Source organism: Anastrepha obliqua, chromosome 1, assembly GCF_027943255.1.
Source record: "Anastrepha obliqua isolate idAnaObli1 chromosome 1, idAnaObli1_1.0, whole genome shotgun sequence".
NCBI lineage: Eukaryota > Metazoa > Arthropoda > Insecta > Diptera > Tephritidae > Anastrepha > Anastrepha obliqua.
This window is the reverse complement of record NC_072892.1, coordinates 93,856,455-93,877,680: the sequence shown is the minus strand read 5'-3', so window position 1 is coordinate 93,877,680 and position 21,226 is coordinate 93,856,455. Positions and strand designations below refer to the sequence as shown.

General features: G+C 32.5%; 1 protein-coding gene across 12 annotated transcripts in view; it reads left to right on the top strand.

Annotated features, from left to right (window-relative positions):
* The window catches only part of LOC129252887 (microtubule-associated protein tau), a 98,590-nt gene extending 81,923 nt beyond the window's left edge, over positions 1–16,667 (top strand). For 6 of the 12 annotated variants that reach the window (XM_054891027.1, XM_054891030.1, XM_054891032.1 and 3 more), the window contains exons 7-9: positions 3,130–3,168; positions 3,643–3,798; positions 16,176–16,667. In XM_054891027.1, the coding sequence (XP_054747002.1) occupies positions 3,130–3,168; positions 3,643–3,798; positions 16,176–16,241 (261 nt within the window). In that variant the 3' untranslated portion in view covers positions 16,242–16,667. Of the gene's footprint in view, positions 1–3,129; positions 3,169–3,642; positions 3,799–15,316; positions 15,458–16,175 lie in introns of all 12 variants that reach the window. The other 6 variants (XR_008583679.1, XM_054891033.1, XM_054891034.1 and 3 more) reach the window with 6 other exon arrangements.
* The last annotated feature ends 4,559 nt before the right edge of the window (positions 16,668–21,226 follow it).

The following is a 21,226-nucleotide window of genomic DNA, read 5'->3' as shown; positions in this document are numbered from 1 at the left end:
CTTCTTGTTCCCGAAACTGAAGAGCCCGATGAAAGGACGACGCTACACTACGATTGATGAGATAAAGACGGCATCGAAGGAGGAGCTGAACAAGATAAAAAAAAATATTTTTTTGAAGTGCTTCGAAGATTGGGAAAAACGTTGGCACAAGTGCATAATATCACATGGCGATTACTTTGAAGAGGACAAAATAGATATTAATGAATAAATAAATAATTTTTGAAAAAAACACAAAATTCGCAATATTTTTTGAATACACCTAGTATGTACATAATAAATTCGTTGGCTAAAAAAATTTGCGGTTAGTTGTAATCTTCAGAAAATACCTTATTTATCGCTTGTAAAATAAATATTTTCGATTGTATCATATATTGTGACGCAGAAATTTAAATAGTCGACTCTTGATAATATTCAGCCTTTCCCCAGTTATGTGTTGTTCTTTCTTACAAATACTTCCTTGCGAACTTAGTAATAGCATAGAAATGAAAGTTTTGAGAGTCTACGAGATCACTTCGGAGCCCTATAAAATGTCTAGACTCCACATTATATGATACTGTTTACAAAAAAATTGTATTTCAAATACGCAGATACTTTTTTTGCAGTAACAAATCTGACTTTCTTGCGCAACTTGGAACTCAAATAGCACAGGTCTACATGGTTTTTGTTTTCTGATATGAGATGTATTTTTGTACGCTGAATATAATTCCCATTTAGAAGTTTACAGGCGAGTCACTTCTTTCAGTATATTTCTGCCATTAAAAAGCTCTTAATAAAAAACCATTTGCCGTTCGGAGTCGACTTTAAAACTGTATGTCCCTCCATTTGTGGAAAAACATCAAGACGCGCACCAAAAAAGCAGGAGGAGCTCGGCCTCTCATCAAATAAAGGGTGTAAGCGCCAACTACACATGCACATATGTATATATATATGTATATTCGGCTGCGAAAATTAAAGCTGCCATAGCAAAAGTAAAGTAATACCACAAAAAAATCACGGCATCATAGCGACAGCCGTTTAGAAAATGTTTGAGTGTTGTTGTGGCAATTGCTGTCGAATTGCTTTCGCATTTGCTGCCGCAACCGTTATTGCTTTGCTTTTGTGTTGGAAGAGCAGTGTTAGATCGAGCAGGTAGTAAACACCATAGATTTGTAGAGATTCAAGAATTGCATGTATTTTTTTAGAGCTTTGCTGTGCTCTGTTGTCGTTCTTCAACAGCTCAAGCCACATTATAATCATACGAGCAAACATTTGAAGACACAGCATAGCTAAACGAAAAACGTACTTAGAATATTATGGCTGTCGCAGTAAGGCAACACCATACTTTTTAAAGCTGTTGCTATTATGCTAGTAGCAAATGCTGGCCAAAAACCACAAAAATGGGTATTTGCGGAGACTTCAATCTATATTCAAACTAAAACTTGAATCTGAAATTGTTCGAGTATAGGTGGAAATCTCTTGCACGACAGGTTTTTCAGAAAAGTAGGATATTCTGAAAACTGCCATGATTGGCACTCAGTTCTCAGCGCGCAAAAATACATCGGAAACCAGACTCATATCAATTAACAAACACGAAAATGTGGATTATGTAGGCGTATATATTTATAACAGATTTCGTACTATGCTATGAAAATATAGAATTAATAGTAAATGGAGGTGTCCTTGGATCGCAGCTAATTGGAGAAATGCATACCTATACATACAAGTATAATTATATAAATATTCAAATTAGGCAAAGACATAAAGCAGGTGTAAGTTCGTACGCTGATTTAATTGTGGAATTTGACTTCTAAAAAAAATAATTTTTTTACATTTTTATTCTAAAGGCAGAGCTATTCTCAGCCATGCCTAACGCTGCAAAGATTCTGAGTATGCAGTGAACTTATATTGACTTAATTTTTATCAAATTCAAAATAAAGTTGATTTTTATTTACCACTACCATGAAACTACTCCTACGAACAAAATGAGGTGCTAAGTATTTATTTTTTTATAACTATAGTAGGTATATCGAATTAGGGGTTATGATTCCATTATACTCGTATGTAATTGCGCATATGTTCATTAGTTCTAAATCAGTAGAAGATTGGTAAAAATTTTGCCGTAAATGCGTCTAGGAAATTGCTTCAAATAAAGTTTTTATATGAAAATATGGTTTGTTTCGCGGGATTTTACACCTTTTCTCAGACGCGGTTAAAATTTGCATTCACCGGATATTATTATTATTGAAGTAACTGTAAACTCTAAAAATTAGTATTATTTTTTGAAAATCATATAATATAATTTCACCAAAATAAAACGTAAAAAGAAGTGTATTTCATAAGCTCCGATACGGGTCCGTAAAACATGAATTGACTTTTGAATTTTGAACTCATCTTCTATTTAGTATATGTATCTATTTATATATAGTATAGTATATAAATAAAACGTATAACACTATATGTTTAACATAGGATACAAAAATTTGTAATGTTAGCATTAATGAGATATTTTACAAACTTTGGAATATTAGGACTTAGGTACATATGTACACATACTTATATAAAAATGCATTAGGAGTTTCTGCAATACCATATAGGATATCTACTTATGTTGTTTATAGAAGGTGGTGCAAAGTTAATCACCCTATCCAAAGATTCATAAATTTTTAAAATATCGTCGTAGGTCAATCACATTTTACACTTGTGAACTGTTTGGTCTGCAGTGTGCAAAACAGACATGCAATGGAGCGCGTAAAGATCAAAATATAGATTTTCATAACTCAAACCCATTTTTTTTATTTAGTAAAAAAGTTATTCAAAAATAAAATTGGATGAATAATTTTGCGCCACCTTGTCTATACTCGTTTAGTAAAATGTCACGCGCATTTACTTGTATTTAATCATACGTACTTGTATATACTTACCATATTTATTTTTATGTAACGGAGCAGTATTTGGTGTTCGTTTTTTTTATTACTTAGTACTTCATTTATTGTACTTTATTTGTTTCTTCTCTTTTTCTGCATTTTATGTTCCGAAACTAAACAAACTTTGATTGATTGATACTGGCAAACTAAAATCAAAACAAAAACTACTATAATATAAATGCGTTAAACGCAACAAAAAAATTAATTAATGTAACATTAATGTAAGAAATCGCAAATCTTGAAGGAAAACGCACCCGCCAAGGATGTAAGTAGCTTGTAAACTGTTTATGTAAAAGAACTGTATTGTTTGTGTACTATCCATAGCTTATTTACATTTTTTTTTGGTCTAAAATTTCATATGTGAATATAAGGCTAAAGGCACCACAAACAAACAACTCGCAGCAAATGAACAAACTCAGTAGACGAGTAGTGCATAGAAAATGAAAAGGAAAAAAATTTATACTTTCTTAAATTTTTTCTACTCCTCTGCCATATATTTCTTTCTTCGCTTAGATTTGTAATATTTAGCTACATAACTAGTAAAATTGTTGAAAACTCGCACTTTCTTTGCACAATTTGGCTGTTTATGGAGTTTTTTAAAAATACAAAACAATTTGTATAATTCGTGACTCGTTTTTAAATGTCTTCTTTTCTTCCCATTCTTGTGTGTGTGCTGTTTTTAATTACTTTGCAAATGACGTGGTTTTCTTTTCAAAATTCGGGTGCTACTACTTTTCAGATACAAACTCAAAAGGTAGAACTTAAGGCACAAAGCAAAGTGGGCTCTTTGGATAACATTAAGCACAAGCCCGGTGGTGGGGAGAGGAAAATTTTTGATGATAAGGACTATCTGAAAAATGTTGAACATACAGTTGCACTGACACCACCGACACAGGTAAACACCATGTGATTAACATAGTAATAATAGTACAATATGTTTTAGGAATTTTCTTGGAATTGAAGATGTAGTAAAGACAATTTTGAAGCATTTAAATTTCACCTATTTTAGTTCTTAATTAAATATTATTTGATTAAAAATTATTAAGAAATTGATTTTTAGAAATTTTGGTTTTGTGGATTTTTTTAACAGTTTAAAGAAAAAAACTAAGACAAAGGTAGGGCGCAAAAGGCATTCAAAACTTTAATAAATTTGTAAGGAAGTGAAAACTCTTTGAATTTTTTTTTTTTTCAAATAATACAGTAAAAGCTTTCATATGCGGTCGCTCATGATTCCAATGATTTCCTACGGTTATGGCTGATGCAAGGTGGTGGGGCAGTAATTGGCAAGTCGTATTTGCCTTGTTAAGCCAACTACATTAATCCTTGGTCTATGCGAAGTAGATTTTATTTTATTCACATATCGATATCTGACAATTTTAAACTGTGTAAATCAGTCACTTTGTTTAATTGTATGTCTTCTGTATTATTTTGTCAATATTACTTGTTTTTTAATTACTTCGTATTACTTATACAAATTTGCTGGTTGGAAGATAGGTAATGCTTGTTTTTTCCCGGTAGGCAAAGACTTTTTGTATCGCATAAAGAGGATTTCTGCAAGATTTTTTTTTATGAAACAGTAAATATTTTTATGAAAATAAAGAACTAAATGTACATAAGTTGTACACTAACTAAAAGTACATGATGTGAAACAAGTAGAAGTTATGAGCCTTCAAAGTGACCTGTTTCAGGAAAATACGTTTCGACGTGACCAACAATTTGCAAATCTAGTTCGTTTGAAATGCAAAAATAAATTGGATTTATTTCAATTGAAGGATCATCTTGTTACTAATTTCTACTAAAATTAAAGGCAATGTATAAATTGACAAAAAGGCCCCCGGTCAAAGTTGAAAGTTTGATTTTCATTAAAAAAGGTGTTTCATTAAAGTTTTGCTGAAAAAATCTTTCTATATATCACCAGATTATCATATATTTTAAGATCGATAAGAATTATTTCAAAAGCTTTTGAGTAATTGTAGTTACAGACTTAAGACTGTTATTATGAGAAAAGCATGCTTCAAGTTTCAGCTCACTTTTATGAAAAGGGGACACACTTCGTTTTTGAACTGATAAATTGATCAATTGTTAAACTTCAAAATGTGAATGTTCTAGAGTTCCAGATACACCGGTATCGAATAGTGCGAGTAGTCGTACCAGTCCATTGCCCAACTGCACACATGCTGCTTCGAAATTTTTGAGCTTTTGAACAATTTGAGTAGATAAACTGTCAAAATAGTCAATTTTATTTATCACTTATAATCAATATTTCCATAACGTTAGCACTGTGTATGACTAATTTATGAAACTTAAAAAATGTGTTGGCAAAAAAGTCAAAATAATCAAAAGTATTGGCCGAGTTATTTAAAAATTTTTCATATACCCGAGCTCATGCTCGAAAGTTTTCGAGTAATGAGCATCGAATAGGTGTGCGAGTACTCGTCACTCATTTGCCCGGGTTGCTTAAATTGAAAGCGTATATTGCCATGCATTCCCACAAGTTCTTCCAATAAGTGGAAGACTCATTAAAAGAGTCCCCCGCGCCGTAATGTTCAATAGACTACACTGGTGTGTGCTAACAGGTCTGAAGAGCTATCAAACAGAAAATTCGGTAGCACTCTCGCTATCCTCGCTCCCGGCACCCTTCTCAAGCTTATCAGAGAAGACATCTTTTAGGAGCTTCCGCAAGGAAAGCTTTTACTATACTCTTTACGGTACTATAATATATTTTATTATACTAAACTATTTTCTTGTGGTAAAAATTAGTTACGCATTATTATTTCTAAATCTAATGGCTCTTTAAATCCTTTTGCGTCTGTCTGCGTCCTAGTCGTATGCATTATTTTTTGCTTTGAGTATCACATTCGTTTAACCGTTATTCGTGCACCCTGTATCGCACTAGTGCTTGGCTTTCGCTGTTTCTGCGACTTCATTGATCAGTTCGAATATTTTTAAAAATCAAATTCGCATCAAACATAATGCATAATTTGCCTACTCTTAAGCAATTGGAATAACTAACAGTTTTACAAGTATTTCTTAATATCTTTGGTTAAGAACTAATCTGTCTAGCATACTCAAGAAATAAAAGTAAAACATTTATTTATTAATAAGTTTGCACAAACACTTAAGACACTCATCTTAAATCGTTATGATCGCATGCTGACATAGCACACACAAACTACATACATATATATACATATATAAGTAAATGCATTCACTTTAGAACATTTCTATTGAAATTATGCAAAATTTATTGATTGGTGGTTAGTTGAGTCGATTCACTAGAAATATTAGGCAAATAAGAAATTAATTAAGGGAAGCACAATCACGCGGTACTGTACATGCACAAATTTCCGATTATCCAAATACATACATACAAATATAAAAAGAAACAGTTATTCTCAAAAATATTCAAGTAGCTAAACACCGCTAATCATTCTGAGTACTCGATAAATTTGCATCGGTACACTTACTGGAACCGTAAAATATACATTTACTAAATTTTTTCATAACTCTTCTGAAGCAACAACCTACTAATCTACTTAATTAATGTTTACATCAGCTTAGCATAGCACTGTAAAAGAAATGTGAAAAAAAAACAATGTTCCCCATATCAGACCAAAAACCTATCCGAAACTGCTCAATACTGAATTGGTTAATTTTTTATATAATTGTTTCCTGTTTTCCTCTCTTTAAGTTATAATTTCTGCTTGTGTTCTTAAATTTTAGTTTGAGTCTTCGTTCACAGGATGTCTAAGAAGAATTTTCTTGTTCACACTTTAATGCTTTCCCAAATCAAAAGGCTCAAAACTGAAATGGAAAGTTTCTATCAAAAATTTAATTAAGCTGTTACCTAAGAATAATTCAGCAATAGATCATAAGAAATGCTATATAAATTTAACTGAAGCAAAAAAAAAAAAATAATTATGAATCTCTTTCTTAACTACTTCTTGGGCTGTTTTTTCCATGAAAATTAAAAACAAAATAAAATATAAGATTGAATTAACTAAAATTTTGACTTCATTTAAGATCCTCTAGGTGGAAGTTTTGCCGCCCACCGTAGACGAATGGGTTGGTGCGTGACTACCATTCGGAATTCAGAGATAACGCAGGTTCGAATCTCGGTGAAAGACCAAAATGAATATAGAATAGTGGTCGCCCCTCGGCAGGCAATGGCAAGCCTCTGAGTGTATTTCTGCCATGAAGAAGCCCCTCATAAAAATATCAAGACGCACACCACAAATAAGAGGAGGAGCTCGGCCAAACACCCAAAAAATTATATACATATGTATATAGTTGGAAGCTTTTTTATAAAAAAAATACTTATTTACTATTCGAAATGGCAGAAAATATTTTATGAAATCAGTCAGTTGCTGGAAAGAGCTAATTTGGCAGCTAAGTGTCTTGAATAAGCCGTATGGGGCAGATCTTTCCAGTTAAGACCTTTTACTATTTTTTTGGCCCGCTTACCTGGGTCAATTTCCATAAAAGAATTATTTAACGTTAACTCCTGGAAATTCTGAGTATTTTTGTAGCAAAGCCTAGTCTAATTTGATTGCATAAGGGGATGTTCGGAAGATTTCTAATTTTTGCAAATGGTTTCTTACGTCTTGCAGTATACAAGCAAAAAAGCAATGGATTTTTTTTTGTTTAGAAAAACAGTTATTAAGTTGGAGAGGCTCACACCAGATTACAAAGTTACCGAAACTTACTCAGACCGCATATCGAGTTTTTGGCCTCAAAATATAACATGAATTAGTAGTTAAGGTAACTTTGTAGAAGGTTTAAAGTTCTTAATTACAAACTTAATCTATTTAGTTAGTCAGTTAGGTTAGTTTTTTCTCACCATCTACCATTTTACCATCTTTGGTTGGCTGATTTAAAAAAACGAACACAATTTCCGTTACAAAACAGCTGAATCTTAGATGGAAATTCTATATCTGGGACTTCATTCTGGTGGCAATAGATAGAGAAGAGAATCTCTCTTGTAATTTGTAGGAAATGATTTGACCAAGGGGAGAATATTTTGCATTGAGCTCTGAATTGAATATTTTTTAATGAAGAAATAGTTTGGAAAGCATCCAAGAATTTCACCTCCAACTGATTTTCAAATGGTTTCAACAAAAAGTTTTTGTGAAATCATTTATTTAGTTTTGATCTCGAAGAGCAGCTCGAGAAAAAATTTCACTATGAAAATATCAAAATTTACTAATTCGCTTAAAATAATTAATAATTATTTGTTATGAATAGTGACTGAATAAAAAATGCCGATTTAGCGCGAGTCAGCGATGAAAAACAGTTCCGAAAACTGGAACCGGTAAAAACTTAATTTATTGCGATTTTGACAATCTATTATGTGATTACTTGAAATAAACAAACAAAAGGAAGGAAAGTTATCTGTGTGTAAATATTCAGGCTTGGTAATATTGTGATTTTAAGATTTGTGATTTTAAATTAAACACACTAATAAAATTAAAGTGCCGAGTGTTAAATTGTGAAATCACGAATTATAAAAATACTTGCAAATACATTTTCTTTGCGTTTGTTGCGTTCTTGTGCTTGGCAGTTTCCATTGCTTTCGCTTACTCTTCCTTTTCCTTTTGTTAATTTATTTATTATTTTGTTATATATTAGAACATTTGACATCGCAGCGAATTAGGGAGGCGCAGGCTTGTATTCCATCTTTCGTTTTCTTTAATGCATTTTTAGCATTAATTAGCTTTACTCTTGACTTCGGTCAGCTTCAACTCTACTACGTCTCTGCAATTTGGTATTAAATTATTTGCATACAGTTTTAAAGTACATACATATATTGCTCGCACTCATCGTCTTTACTCAAATTTTAACGTCCCCTCTGATAGTTCTTCGGTACCACCTGCTCAAGAGTTGAAAGGAGACAACCACAATACTGTGCTTATATGTATTTGCTCTGAGAACCCGAGATATTCTGTTTAGTCAGTACAATAGCCCATCGAAAGGAAAGTCAAGCATTCAACGACTAACTAAATGTACCTACACGTACTTCTGTTAGGTGTGGATCCTTGAAAAGTTCAGCCCCACAATTGCTTTTAACCAATTCGAAAAGAACCGCAGTATACTGAAAATAATATATTTTTATATTTTAAAATAAAATAAATAGATTTGCACACTTCATCTCTTTCTCTGCCTCATTCGTTATGAAGTTGGTAAATAATAAGAAATCTTTTAAAGAGTTTCAAAATATTTAGAATTGCTTATGCGAGCATATAACATATGACAACTTTTCTGTTTTTTTTTTTTTTTGGTTAATTTCAAAAATTACTTTTTATGATATCCTGTGAACGAAATAATAACTTTTGTACATTACATAACATTTCTCATAATATAATTTATTATTTTCAATCCTCAATTGTATGTGTCTATAATTTATATATTATTTTATTTAGTTTCAACAAATAAATATTCAAAAATTCAAAATTCAGCCTAATTCAGGCCATTTAAATTCAATTTAATTCAATTTCAATGAAATGCCAATTCGTTAACTATACATAGCAGCAACCAACAACATCCCGTTCTTCTATTCTTTTTTCTCTCTTTACTTTTATTTATAGTTCCCGCAGGGGCGCCTTATAGCCACCATCCACCTAGAATTTGGCCTTTGTAATTCAGACTGTGTGTGTAATGAAATATTTCAATCGCTATTTAAATGAATTTACTATAAATGTGCTTTGCCAAATGAACAACAACAGCAACAAAAAAAATATATATACATATATTTACATATATTCATAACAAATTAAGTAAAACTAAAAATGCGAAAAAGCAAAATACTAAAAGCAAACAAAAAAATTGACAAAATTTAAGCAATCAAACACGCCAAAGGAAAAAAGCGAATAACTAAAAACGGCACTTAATTTTGTGCAATCAGCAAATTTCGATTTTGTACCTTAAAAAACTAATTCACAAGAACGCTTAGCTCAGTAGCTTAACTACAACAATAACAACCAAAAATAAGTAAATATTAGGGATTATAAAAAATCATACATAGAACCTTATTATTAAATCAAAAACTTTTGAAACACAATTAACATGTTGAGTGCTGGCTATCCTGTTAATATATTAAGTCACAAGAAAAACTTTTTTTTAAATAAAATTAACACTTTGTAATTACATCAAAAACCATTTCAAATAAAATTAACACATTTCACGCCGGCTGTTCTGTTATTAAAAAAATTAACACTTTGAGTGTCAGCTATCCACCTATTAAATCAAGAAAACATTTGAAGCCAAATAAACACATTGAGTGTCGGCTATGCAGGCTACTTTTATATTAAGTTGGCGCGTATACCACTGAGGGTTGGCATGTATGCCACACGTACGTATTGCGCCCAATAATAAAAACACAGTAAAATAATAATGAAAATGGCTTTATTGTATTTCAAATTGCTCCAAACCGAGTTGCTTAAATGCTTCAACAGATTCCTCAGACGCTGAAAAACGTTGACCTCGCATTTTTTTGATGTTCGGGAACAAAAAGAAAATTATTAGGTGCCAAATCCAGATGACCCATTCGATATTTTGAGCGGTCAAAAACTCTCTTATGTGAGCCGATACGTGCATTGCATTGGTGAAGAATGATTCATCTTCGGCGGTTGGTTTTCCTCAATTCTCTGAAAACTTCTGTTTGCCAATGGTTGTATGACACACAGAAGTTACTGTTTTAAGTTTCGCTAGTGGTATACATGCGACATGGCCAGATTTTCGGCGAACATCTTTTATTGGATTAAGCTCGTCTTAGAAGATCCATTATATCGTCTGCTGTTTTGTTTCTAATAGTCCCACTAAGGCCAAAGGATGCCTCTATATCGCTATACTCGTATGTCACTTGACGATTTTGCGTTATCAATTGACGCACAGCATTGATTGTTTCTGGCACGACTGTTTGTGTGCGGCCTTCACGAAATTCATCCTGTAAGGATGGACGGCCATGTTGGAACTCTTTGCAGCAGAGTGACTAGGAGTGGTGCTTCAACGCCAAATATCGAAATAAGTTGATCAATGCACTCCTGTCTCCATAATTCACGTTAAAAATCGTTAACGAAAATGTTCATGTATTAACTCCATCTTTTGGGATAGATGAATTTTTGAACACACTGAAAAAAAAAAAACAAATAATGCGTGGATGTGATAACGCTATATGTGAGTTTATGCTAATAATAGCAAAACTTCCTATAAAAATATGGAATTACAGCTCATCACAAAAGCCAACCCTCGTTTAACTCAATTCAAAAGAAATTTTTTATGTACATATTTTAGAAATTTATAGTGGAAAACTTGTATATGCACTCCAAGAAAAAGTTTAACATTATTACTAATGAATACTTTTTCCCGATATGTACGATTTTGGAGAATTTGTTTAGCTTCAAAAATCATATTAGACTTGAAAGTTCACCACTACTTACAACAATAACAACTGGGTTATGCAAGCATCATGTATATGACAGCACTCAACGTGTTAATTACGACTCATAAACCATAAGAACACAAATCTCAAGCACACAGCCTTGACTTAGGTCGTTTCTAAGCAAGCTTACATATATAGTTTCTAGTACATAACACACAAAACGAAAACGGTGAACACAAACGCAAAATGATATTGTACAAAGAAGGAAAAAGAGAGCTATTTTATGCCAAATAAGAATTTATTACATACTCGTACACATTCATACATATAACATTGACAATATTTTATTTGTTTGTTTGACTACGAACTGTAGAAAACTATGTACTTACATACGTACACTTGAAATGCTATATACAATCCTACAATTTGAAGAGATGCACTTATTTCTACACACCTAGTGCTCATGTATACCAATACACACATATTTTTTAAGGGTGCATAATCAAAGTTACAGATTTAATTTGTAGCCTAGCGAATTTCATCAGATGCATATATTAATAATATTTATAAATGTTTCTACGAACACTTGTTACAGTGGCAAGATTATCGCCGTAATTAAGCAAAACAAAAACAAGATGCAAAAAATTTACAAAAATTACAAAAAATAAAGCTGGTGGGAGAATAGTGCCATAATGAAAGGCAATTAACTCTCCTTAATATTAAATTATATAGATAAGTTATGTAGAATGTAATTTGTAGGTATTAAATATTTAAGAGTTCTGATCAGTAAGAAGTGTAATCTAAGCACTCGAGAATTTAAACACAATTTTATTAACGGTTTAAGAAACCGGGTATTGTGTAGAAATCTCTAGGTACGGCCATTTTTAGACCAATGACCAGTTAAACGCGTTACCTAATTATTTATTATTTTTTACTTCTTTAGTTTTGGTCTTTAATTAAAAAATTTTAGCATGAACGTTTTTAATCGTATTAAGTTTAATAAACATGTATGTAAATATAGTATATGTATGTGTGTTAGTGCCTTAATTGCTAGCTACTTATAGTTAAAATGGTTTCTTATATATATGTACACCTACGCTCCACTTGGAGCTAACGGCTATTATATATATTATAGTATATATGTATGTACATATACAGGGCGTTTTGCTACCGACTAGAACGAATTTAAATTTACATTCTGTAGCCAATTTCATAACCTAAGATACTCAAAAGTTGGCGTCCAGATCGAAAGTCCTAGAAATGGCAGCCATTTTTATTTGTATCATGCATCACTAAGAAGGTGTAACTAAAAAAGGATATATCTTTTGATGACTCATGCTTTCGAAAATAGATTCATTCAAAGGCGAATAAAATTATATATCCGTTTTGTTTTCTTCATGAGATACTTAAAACGAGCGAGCAAATTAAAAAAAAAAAATTTATATTGAAACAAAATTTTTCTGCTTTTATGGTGTATTGAAAAGTTTTAAGTACTAACCTGCAACTATCATTGATATTTATTGACTGTCGGTTATTTAACCTTAAGTGCAGGCTCAGATTTTAACTTTATGTTTACTATTTTAGGAGCTATTGGCGTCTAGATCCTTTCTTGTTTGGCCGAGCTCCTCCTCCCATTTGGGTTGTGCGTCTGGAGATTGTTGTCCACAAATGGAGGGATCTACAGTTTTATGTCGCCTCCGCACCTTTCCTATCATATATTTTTTCATACTTTGATTAGGTTTGAAACCCGTGCTCAACCGAATGGTAGTCGCGCACAAACCCATTTGATTACGGCGCCCGGTTTCTTCCTATAGCCAAAAATTACTCAAAATCTAAAGGTTGAGGTAAGGCCATCCAACTGAAGTATCTGAGATATTTGTAGTCGCTGATTACCGCCATTTGGAATTTTGAAAAAATGACATCGGATTTGTAATGAATGGCCCCAAAAACCCTGAAAAATTAGCTTAGCTCATAATAATTTACAATTTGATCGTAAATTCAGGGGCCCTACTATATTTTTCGGAACTTGTTTACTTGTTTATTATAGCGTAAGATTCAAGCTTTAATTTGAGTATTGGTTGAAGTCTCTAGTGTATCAAGTTTAAAAAATAATAGTTGTAAAAACGTCCAAAAATACGGGGTTTCCTATTTGTATGTGTTTTTACCCCTATTTTTCTCAAAACCTTGTGAACGAATTATGGATACTTTTAATCCCCAGAAACGAGTTTAGCGCAGAATAATACATTCGAAACCAGTCTCATAAAATAATGTAAACCTTTGTAATAGGTGATTCAAAAGTTATCCGCAAGTAGGATGTTTGCTTACTAGTGGCAACATATGCAACCGCTTCATACTCACAAAGGACAGACGTTCATTTGCAATTCAAACGATTATTGCATTACTTCATGTGTCCATGAAATCTTTACAACTGATCAGATACCACGTATGAGTGCAAACAATGCACTTCTCACAGTGAATCGAAGCTGAAGACGCCAATGGTGGGTCTGTTGGTCAAAATGGGCATGGCAACAGTTTCAGGGCAACTCCATTAGGTTAGGTTAGGATAAATGGCTGCTCTTGCGAGGGGCCCACTTGGACAAATATTCAAAATTCGTGACACCATACAAGAGAAGGAATAGAAGGAAGAAAAGGCTTTGGAATTAGAGAATGATGACCAACAGTGATTATTTACGTTCGTTTTAGCCGCTTCAAGCTACTGATCATTTTCACCAGATGTGTGATATTTAAACCCGTAATATCCGCAGGTGTAGCGAAAAACTGTCAAAATCTTTGCCCGACGAGACTAGGGTAGCTGAGATGATTCCACCTCGTCCTCCATACAGCTTCTGCTGAAAGAACTTGAATCAATCCCAAGTCCTCAATTGTAAGGATACCTACCAAATTCGAGAGCTGTAGCTCTTTAGGCTTCCTTTTTCTCCATTGCTTATAATTGTTTTAATTTTTAGTCTATAGCGAACAAAAACATTGAGACGAATGAAAACACAAAGTGAGTTGCTCGAGCTTGAGAGAGTCAGTACCGCTTTTCTTCCTTCGTCTCCCCTTTTTGTTTAAGTTTCGAATTGCTTGAACATATGTTGCCCTGTGTGAACGCGGTCTATGAAACTCTTAGCTATTAATGACAAAAATAAGGAACAAATCTGAGAGGGAAGTAGTTTTAAAAAATGCCCAAAAAAAATTTTTTTTCCACAAAAATGTTCACAAAAAATTTTAGATTTGGTCCAAAAACACTTTTTTAAAAAAGTATATCTTATCCTAAAAAATTAAAAAAAGAAATTACAAAAATGATAAGAACGAAGATATTTCATTTTGAAAAATTTTCTATATTGAATAAATCTCGACATGATAAAATTTTTGCAACATTTCTTTAGTTTACTTCTTATTATGCTCAAGCCTACAAATGAACCAATTTTCATACAAATTTACCACAATATACAAAATACAAGGTGGCACAAAATTAATCACCCTATCGGAATATTTATAATTTTCGCTTATCTAGACAGACAACTACAGTATACAAACAGACAAGCAATGGAGCGCGTAAAGATGAAAATAAAGGTTTCCATCACTCAAAATCATATTTTTATTTAGTAAAAAAGTGATTCAAAAACAATATTGGATGATTAATTTTACACCACGTTGTACTTGGCTGACTTCACATGGAATTGTTCTGTATTCTATCTTACTTTGTACTATTGATATAAATAAATAAATAAATAAGTTCGAAGAACTTTCTATAGAATTTGTATGCAGACCTAAGCGTATTTTCTTATATGTAAATATTTGTAATATTCTATTTTTATGATTATTTCAATATACAAAACTTATTTATTAATATTTGTTGTTTTGTTTTTTTGTTTTTATTAAGTTTGCTTAAAACTGGTATCATTGGTCTAGCATATGGTTAAAATATTACGTCCTCATGCCCTTAGGTAGTTTAAGATGTTAAACTACAAATTTATTTAACAAAAAATTAATATATATAACTAAAAGATAAGTTAACTATTTATATTTATAGGAATATTTATATACGTTTTACTGAGTAGGCAATACTGAACTGATAGTCCCTAACTGTCATGAGAAACCACATACCTACATATATTCGAGTATGTACGTATCCGCTAGAAAACGTTCACTCAACCAACAACCATCGTGTACCGTAAGTTCGAGCAACAAATTACATTGGGTTCTATTATTTTAATATTTCGCGAACTAAAAAACAATATTTTTCCTTTATTCCGCAATTGACTAACATTGTATTGACGCAATTGACGTATTGTACTACTAGCGCGTAGCGTAGAAGAGCCACTTTGTGGATGCATTGCAAGGCGGTTGCAAGCTGTTTTACTCATATAATACTTGAAACTCCCAAAAAAAATCATAAATATTATACATTTCCATCTAAAATAACTGCATTCAAACATTTTGTACCTGCGATCCATGGACCCTCATTTGCTATATGTACATGCGACATGCATAAATACAAATATACATACTTACATACATTTTACATATTTACATCTGTACATAGTATCATACCTATGCATACATATAAATCGTTTGAATGGGTACTCTAAACGCCAGTGATTAATTTTTTTTTGTTTTTTTGTTTTTCATTTATAATGATATGGCAAATTATTGTAATATAAGTCCTCATACAGCATTCCATATTCCTCTGCTTCTATTCATTTCCAAATAATATATTTTACATCACATTTGACATTCCTCCTTGATTACTTATCGTGTTGTTTTTTTTTTTTTTGTTTGTTTTGTTTGTGAATAGAAACTTGTTCATAGTAAGTTTAGATGACTAAATTTGAGGTGATCACTTATGATTTGATACTTTTTTTATTTGAATCATTTCTTCTTAAACGCAGAGTCCACAACCATCCATGACGACTTCAACAACTGGTGCCGATGAAAATTTAAATCAGCAGAGTTAAATAAATTAAGCATGAAAAACCAAAAACAAAAAAAAACAAGCAGAAACAAAAGACAAAACAAAATCAGCAAAATAAAATAAACATTACATGCATACATATTTACAAAAGAAAATTAGAAAAAACAAAAATTACAAAAATAAAAAGAAACAAAATATTTCATAAAAACATTATTATTATTATTATTATTAGCATCACTCTCATACGATTGAATATTTATTGAAGGAAAAGTTTATGGAACAAAATAATTCAAAATTTGCAAACATACATACATACAAATATAAATTTACATACATATGAACAACACTGTAATTGTTGAAACTGTATTGTCACAACCCACAAAATATGTAAAATTACTTTATCGTATTAATTCGGTGTGCATTTGAAATGTAGCAAACAATTTGCAAATAATAAATCATTTTTCACAAATTTCACGTTTTTCACTTCTAAAATAAATTATAAAAAAAAATACTTCTTACATCACAAGTTACTTTTCTTTTTGATTTCGATAGGTTGTTTGAATTGTGCAAAATATGCTTAGTTTTCTATAACGTAAATACATTTACATACATACTTAGATGTACATATATAAGTATAGTTAAAAAAACTGACTTAACTCAACACAGAGGACTCCATATTATAACAAAAATAAACACTTGTATCCATTTTCTCGGCTTCGTGTTAGCAACTTGTCTTCACTTAAAACACATCTCCTTTTCAGAATTGTCTGTTATGTACACCTTTGCGTACAACAAAAGCAGCGCGACACGTGGCAAAGTTTTGAGTTTCAATTTTTATTGAATTTTTTTTTATAAAGAAATATTCTATTGAATTTTATTTTCCTTGTTCACTCCGCTCGGCAGCATAGAACCTCGTTCCGTCGTTCACGGTTCTGGACTGCTGTCTTTGCGCCGTCTCATATGATGTCGGCATCTGCTACCTCGCGCAATATCGACTTTCTCCAAGTGTTCTTTGACCGTCCGCGACCTCTACATCCTTGCGGGTTGCAGGCCATTGCCATTCTCGTGATGCTATCTGGTGAATTTCTAAGTGCATAACCCTGTCCATCATCATCTTCTGCGTTTAATTTGCCAGAGGATGGGTTCCTCATTCGTTAATCTATACAGTGCGAGCTTGCTGATGATGTTCAGACAGAACATTCTACCAATGATAGGGAAGCATTTACTCGAGGCAGCAGACGCTTTCGACAAATTTTACCGTGCATCCGTCAACCATTATATGCCTCCCTTTATTGTTGATGACTACAGCTTTCTCGTTCCCTCTTGACAAACTGGCTCGCTTAACAAGAAACTGGGTTGCTGGCTATGGAAATTTTGAGGAAAAGTAAAATTTGTGGATAAAACATTTCGTTTTCAATATGGCGTGTTTATGAGCAACAAGTCACTCAAGGGTTATATCGGTATGTCCAGTACCAGTAGTACATGGAATGCATCCTGACACGCCGCTCAAATCAGACTTTTTTCTTGGGGCAATGCGTACAAAAGGTAGAATTTTTTACAATCCAAGTTCGATGCATTTCAAATATAGATTGTGGAAGTACTTACTAGGTAAGGCTGCTTTAATCATAAGTTATCAAGAAGATTGCATTTGGCAATATATTATGAATTACAGCCCACAAGACCGCATGTTTGGCTGCCCATGGTAAGGTGCAAGCTAATGAAACAGAGTGGCTTCGCCTATGTTACACATCAGTGGAGAATTTAAAAAGCTTTATTTTTTGTGATGAGGTGATTTTGAAGGAATTCACAATTTGCAACGAGATTGCATTTAACAAAAAGCTAAAATAGTGCGAGGAGTGGAATAGTATCCACTATGACGCAATGGACTATATAGCAGGCTTGATTAAAAGCTATTTTCTTCAATATGCTGATGGTATGAAAATATTTTCTGCGACTATGTTGCAATCGGAAATTAAGCGGGACAGTGACTCAGGCATCTTTTTATATTTCAAGAAGTGTTTTCATGTTACTATTGCCAAAACTCAAAATGTTGTTCAATAATTTTATAATATTGCTAATATTCTACTGCAATCTGTGCATGAATTCCAAGATCTAGATATGATCAACATTCAACAGTTACATTACTTTTTGATATAAACTTTTTTACCTTTCGAAATCACTTTCAGCTCTTTCCTCGAAATCCCCTTTATCTTTTCAATAATCTGAAAATGCCGAAGTCGTAACTTGAGTCATAAGAACAAGAAAAAGTCTCGCGAAGGTTAGTCAGTAGAATACAAAACTTGTGAAACGGCGATTAGACAATTAGGCGCGTACAATAAAATACTGGGGAGATGAAGAAAGCGTGATTCCGGTATTTTGGGTCGAGGATCCTCGCTCACATACTTTAGTACACATTATACTCTTTACTTCCAGTTTAAGCTCATAGAAGGTATTTTAAGTGCAAAGAAAGTCGTTAAAAACGCTTTCATTTAGATCGACTTTCTGGTGTTTTAGTCCATCTGAGAAGTGTGGTTCCTAGCATTATTGGTTCGCTTCGATGTCTTATTTATAGACTCTTGCCTCGTCTCAAATGTTATCGAAGTCATCAACACCCTTATCGAATAAATTTTTTTAACGAAAATCCGAAAGTCTTTTTAAAAAGATAGTGATGGACTTACAATTTGTCTAATGGAAGCGAGACCTGCAAAATTCAAACTTAGAGTTCCGTTATAAAAAAAATGTATTGTATTATAAAAATAAAATTAATTATATTATAAGCGAAAAACGCTTCAATTATTGTCAAAATTAATATTTTTCCAGCTTTGTGAATTTTTCACTTGCGTGTAGCAATAATTTTGTTAACAAGTGATTTTTCGGGGCATGCTGCAAAACTCGCTATTTTGAATTTATACTAAGTATGTAGTTTAGAGCAGGAAGTACTGAGGATGATCCAACTCTGCGAGTGACGAAATTATCGAAAAAGTTTACCAAAGCTTCGAGTAGATTTGCTTAAAAACAGCTGATATTGATGCAGATCGTTATACAAAAGGTTTTAGAGATGAGGCGAGTTTGAAAAGCGACTTATGGAAAGAGTGTTGAGCTTTTTACCAAAAGAGTATTACATTACCATAGCTACATACACCGCCGTGAATAAACGCAAGCACATCAATGTTTTTACCAGTTATGACTATTTTTCTTTCTTTTTTTGGATGGTCATTATTTTCTTGTAAAGGTTTGTCTAACAAAAATCATATACAAAAAATATACAACAATTAGAAAAATTTCACAAATTGTTCATCCCAATGCCATGGGTTTTAATCAGAAATTTTAGATAAATTTGTATTTAGTCTACATAAAAAGAATATCGTGCATTTGTTATAAAGAACCATGCAGAAAAAAAAATTATAAAACGTTCAGAAAATTGTTTAGCATTTTTAAGCTTGCACCAAAATTTAAATTTAAAATTGGCAATTTTTTTAATTCTTTTGTATAGGCTGAAAATTAATTTATATGATTTAATTGCCTGTAGAGAGGGATGGTGCGAGTTTGAAATGTTTGGAAAAAATTATCTTCGTGAGACTGAGTATAGAGCACGGATAGTAATATTTCCAACAGAAATCGACTAATAACACTTTTTACGCGTTATAAAAAAAATTAGATCTGTGTCGGTATCAAAATTAGCGATTACCAGCCATCAATCCAAATTATTAGCAGCCTAAGCAAAAAGAGAAGGGAAAGCAAAAAAGTTCACGAATGGTAAAATTGCCATCATTTGCAAAAACCAATAGAGGAAGACATATCAGCAATTTTTTTTGTTTTGTTCAAAAAAAGAAAAAAACACTATGAATACTATACACGTGCGGATACGTGTTTTGTTGATAAATTTTGAATTTAACCGCAAATTCCAAACCGGCGCAAGGCCAAAAGTGCACAGAATACCTGATTTCACAAAAAATGAATTTCTTTATTTACAAAAAGTTCAATCAGATGCTTGTAGATCATATGTTTTCGGTTATGATGGATAATTTTGCTGGTTATAATTCCAGCATAAAAGGATCTTCATCTCATCAAAAGGATAATTTGTTAGCGTTAACGGACGCTTACCTGCAAGAATCAGGAACAACTATTAGAAATTTTTGTGTTATCGAACACCACTAGTAAATACGACCGAAATTTGAAAACGTTGACCCGCATTCCGCATGAGGCTTTCTTGGAAATTGAATAGCGTATGAGATGGCTAGGAGGGAAACTAATCTTAAATCAGTTAATTCTGCCCAACATGTAGGCATCCCTTTATTCTCAAGCAAATTAAATTTCATGCATTCTCATTCAATTATCTAGCAACAGGTGAGATTTTTCTCTTTCAAGCATTAGGTACCTAAGATGTCTTACTATATTTGTAGCGAGTGTTTCCAAGAGAACTATCGATATCTGTTCAGAAAAGGTTGGCAAATAATCATAATTCCATGTTTTATTTTTTGTTAAGAATTAGCTTTATTCATAACGAAATTTCCATCAAGAATAACGCAATCATTCCAGCGCCGCTCTAATATTTCAATACTCCTTTTGTAGAAGAATTTATCCTTTTCCTCAAAATAGGCCTCAGTTTCAGCGATAACCTCCTCATTCGAGCAAAATTGCTTACCGGCATTTTTTTCGGTCTGCGAACAGCCAGTAGTAGGCGCCAAATCTGGCGAATGTGGTGGATGTGGAAGCAATTGGAAGTTCAATTATACAGGCACAACACTGCTCAGACTCATCAGCACGCTCTTGTTTTCGGTCAACAGTGACGGTCAACGATATTTTTTCAAGGAGCAGTGTAAAATTAAAAAATCGAAATTCTTTTTGATCCATTGTTTTGAAAATTACAAAAGTAGCGTCACTCTTAGCACAATAACGCACGAACTAACGAATAGAATGAAATTGAAATTTTAATAGCTGTCTTTTTAAGGTTAGAACTAAACAGGAGGTGAGTGCAATAAAGTGCCGTCCATGTGTTAAGTTCGGGACTTTTCAGCCCATGTGTTA